General features: G+C 46.6%; 1 protein-coding gene across 1 annotated transcript in view; it reads right to left on the reverse strand.

The window, feature by feature from the left end:
* The window catches only part of LOC106814331 (tektin-2-like), a 9,644-nt gene that overhangs the window by 2,099 nt on the left and 3,628 nt on the right, over positions 1–3,917 (reverse strand). The window contains exons 2-4 of the mRNA XM_014818631.1: positions 1,089–1,299; positions 680–905; positions 201–305 (exon numbers count right to left, since the gene is read on the reverse strand). Of these exons, the coding sequence (XP_014674117.1) occupies positions 201–305; positions 680–905; positions 1,089–1,288 (531 nt within the window). The 5' untranslated portion in view covers positions 1,289–1,299. The remainder of the gene's footprint in view (positions 1–200; positions 306–679; positions 906–1,088; positions 1,300–3,917) is intronic.

Genomic DNA, 3,917 nt, shown 5'->3' on the forward strand with positions numbered 1-3,917 from the left:
ATATGAGGTGATGTTATGAGGTGATGTTATGAGGTGATGTTATGAGGTGATGTTATATGAGGTGATGTTATATGAGGTGATGTTATGAGGTGATGTTATGAGGTGATGTTATGAGGTGATGCTATGAGGTGATGCTATGAGGTGATGTTAAAGTGATGTAATGTTAGAAGATGATGCTGGGAAGAGGAAGCTGCATTTACCTGCAGATCCAGCACCACCTGCTGACGAGCTTCCTGTAGCTGTATCAGCTTTTCAAATCCTTCTCTGCATCGCTGCTGTAGCTGCTGCTTCGCCTGAGCAATCACCTACAGGGAACACAACACGTAAATCACACATCTTACTTGCATACAAGAAACATAACAAAAGCATAACACATAATATACACTAACTTCTTAATGATACCTGTTAATATGCATATCTGATGTCATTTGTAGTTTTTCTGATGGATAGGGAATCTAAAAGGTGTATTTATGAGTACATGAACTTAGCTTTGAGCCAAATGTTCAAGCACAGGTAGCTCTATATATATTGTACCTGCCTAGTTTGAGGTTTCTACTTTTTCGTATGTACATTACTGAGGTATTTGGTCTGTGACGACGCTCCCTGCATAGTGTGCAATGTTGAAACTCGTGCTTATAAATGGCAGGCAGGTGTATAGAGAAATTACGAGAGCACATACTTGCACTTCGGTGTTGAGCTGGTCTTCCACCCCATCCGCGACAATGTCCGTGCCCTCTCTGCCCTCTCGCAAAGTCAGGCACTCAAGTGCTACGTCTAGCGGCACGGCCATGGCCTCGAGGGCGTTCTCTGTGTGATGCTTGGCTTCAGAGAGCGACGCTATCTCGCTGTCGATGTCGCTCAAACATTTCTCCAGTGTGTTCTTCCAATATTCAATATCGCCCACCCTGTCGCGAGCACGAAAAAACAGAAATTTAGCAGATACAAAGATACTGTTTTTGTCTTTAAACGCATACGTTTAGCATGATAGTATAACCTATAATTCTGGAAAAAATACTAAAATTACTGGTAATACTATTTTGTTGCAGAAGGGTTAAGAACATTTATTTTACGAGGATGCTAAAAGGCACCTTTGTGCAAGGCGCGTGGTGTTCTCCTGCTGGTCCCATTTACTAGTAATCTCCGCTTCGTTTTGCATCTGGCGGGCCTCCTCGCGGCACTGTCTTGACTTCCCTCGCTGCTGCTCTCCGCTAGCCACCATGGTCATGTTAGCGGTGTGCCAGTCCGGCACCGTGAACCGCATCGAAGGCTTTTCAAGCCTCGTTGACATGATGCCGAAACCTGCGAGAGACATGGAGTTAATCTTAAACTTCTTGGTTGTGAAGGCGGTGCTGCCTCGAGCTATTTTGCAGCGTCCGCACCATCTCCCTAAGCAGCACATTTATGTATGTTAACGTATGGAGTAGGCATGCATATTATTAACTCACGGTTGTGGCCATCTGTAACATGGACAGTAAAATTTTGGTGCACGTAAAAACAGAATCAGAACTAAAATGCACTCTGCAGACTGCACCTAGCTCCAAGAAACGGTATTGCTAGGGTTAGAAATTAGAATGCCGGATTTTGACGTTAGTCACACAGTTGACGTTAGTCACACAGCCTGGTGGGGTTAGAACTTAGACCGAGACTGCACCTAGCTCGATGAATAATGGAATGCCACTCACTGATTCACCAATCACTCTGCGCAATTTTTTTTCTCTGTATCAGTGGAAATACCATATGGTATCATTGCATTATACGAGCTTATAATAAATACCTGAAGTGAGCTATCTGTCAATGCGTCAAGACAACGTCCTTCTAAAATTATTCCCAGCCTCAAGTCCAAAGAAAATCAACAGCAAACTACGTAACGTAGCATAGCAACACGTAAACAGGAGGCTCACATTGTGACGTCACGACAATGCAGCCAATAGCGATAAGGGAGAGTTCACAGCTCAGGTTCACAGCACACGAAATAAGGCATTCATAGATTATTTAGGATATAATTAATAATACACGGCATCATTACTAAATTTACAGTCAGTAAATGAGTCTTATGATTCTTATGACATAGCATACCCGTTCGTTCACATGCGCTCTGTAATAATGCTTATACAATTCGTGGAATTAATTGTTCTAAGCTACCATAATTCTTCAGCAAACGCCTCGATCGTTGGTGGCACCATGATTTAGATTCATTTTTGCATGATTTTATCGACAGACGGCGCTGTGCGTTATATATATATATAATATATCTTGGCCTGGCTTCGCGAACGAAGATCTAAGAAGGCAGTTGTCCACGTCTGCTGCATGTGTGCTGGTGACTGACAATTAAGGCCGATACGGGACAGGCAGGTCCGGCCACAGTGGCTGCAGATGAAAGTCTGGTCGGTGATGGGGATCGTGCTGCTGCGCTGCTTCCGCCTGCTCCTCTTATCTTCCAGTCTGGTTCCGCGAGTGTCTTCAAAACAGGAGACAGCCTGGTGAACGGTGCGTCTCCAGTCCTGGCGGTCAGCAGCCAGAGTAGGCCAGTGATGGGGTCGATGTGGCAGGCATTGAGGGAAAACTTGAGACTGTCTTTGAACCTCTTCTTTGGTGCCCCTAAGTTGCGGTTTCCAGATGACAGCTCTCGATCCGTACAGAACAATCTTAGGCAGTCGTTGGTCTTTTATTCTGGACACATACCCTGCCCAACGTAATTGTGTCTTCAACAGCATGGCCTCAATGCTGGGGGCCTCCGCCTGCACGAGGACCTCGACATTTGGGACGAAGTCACTCCAGTGGATGCCAAGAATGGAACGGATGCAGCGCTGATGGCAGCCGGATATATATATATATATATTTATATATATATATATATAATATATAGTTACAAGAGATGTCAACATGTTTTTTCACCTGCCATTTTCTCATCCGGAAATTGTCGAATGGAGCAATTGTCGGGTGAGCAACATATACAACACACACATGATGGGTTACAGTCAGTCTCAAAATCTTTCATTACAACGCAATATAGCAATTCTCCGGAATCGTTCGTTGCCGGGGCAGCCCCCTACACACTGCCGACTCCATTGTCGGGCCCCTGCGTGCTCGCATTTCTTCCGACGCATTTCTCAGTCTGCCTTTCCGTTAACATCCGGTCCCAATTACACGTCTCAAGGCGGACACGAAACAAACGAGGCACGGCTTGTAACATCCGCGCGGCAATTAAAGACGGCCTAGCCGCGCGTCTAATCTCTTAACTGGAAGCAGCAGGAGCGCGAAGATGTCGCCTACGTGTGTAAAATTGGAAGTGGTATGTTCGGTCGTAATCGAATATCTGTAACTGTTTCATTCGTCTCATTACCGTCACACGACCTGAAAGATTCTTGCCGCCAAATGAATGGCTGCGGCGAGCGGGCAAATGCCAGCAGCTGCTGTTGCTGCTGCTGATGTTCACTGAACACGCACGCACACGTAGACACACGCACGCGCACACACGCGCACGCACGCACCCGCACGCACACGCGTACACACAGACGCGCGCGCGCATACACACACGCGCGCGCATACACAGCGACGCGCGCATACACACACACGTGCAACACACACACACACACACACACACACACAGACGCACGCACGCACACGCCCGCACGCACACGCACGCATGCACGCACGCACGCACGCACGCACGCACGCACACACACCGGAACCCACCCACTCACCCACACACCGCGTCTGGTCGTGCAATGAGTCCCCCAAGTCTTATTGTTGTGTCTCACTAACCGATTTGATATGCAAACGGGCGGCTATTGATACACACCGCTACAACGTCGTCATTATTGCTTAAATATTCACTCCATGAATGGTCCTCGGAGTGTATGTAATCGCATTCTACTGTATATATATACGTATATATATACGTATATATATATATA

The sequence above is a fragment of the Priapulus caudatus genome, unplaced genomic scaffold (assembly GCF_000485595.1).
Source record: "Priapulus caudatus unplaced genomic scaffold, Priapulus_caudatus-5.0.1 Scaffold906, whole genome shotgun sequence".
Taxonomy (NCBI): domain Eukaryota; kingdom Metazoa; phylum Priapulida; class Priapulimorpha; order Priapulimorphida; family Priapulidae; genus Priapulus; species Priapulus caudatus.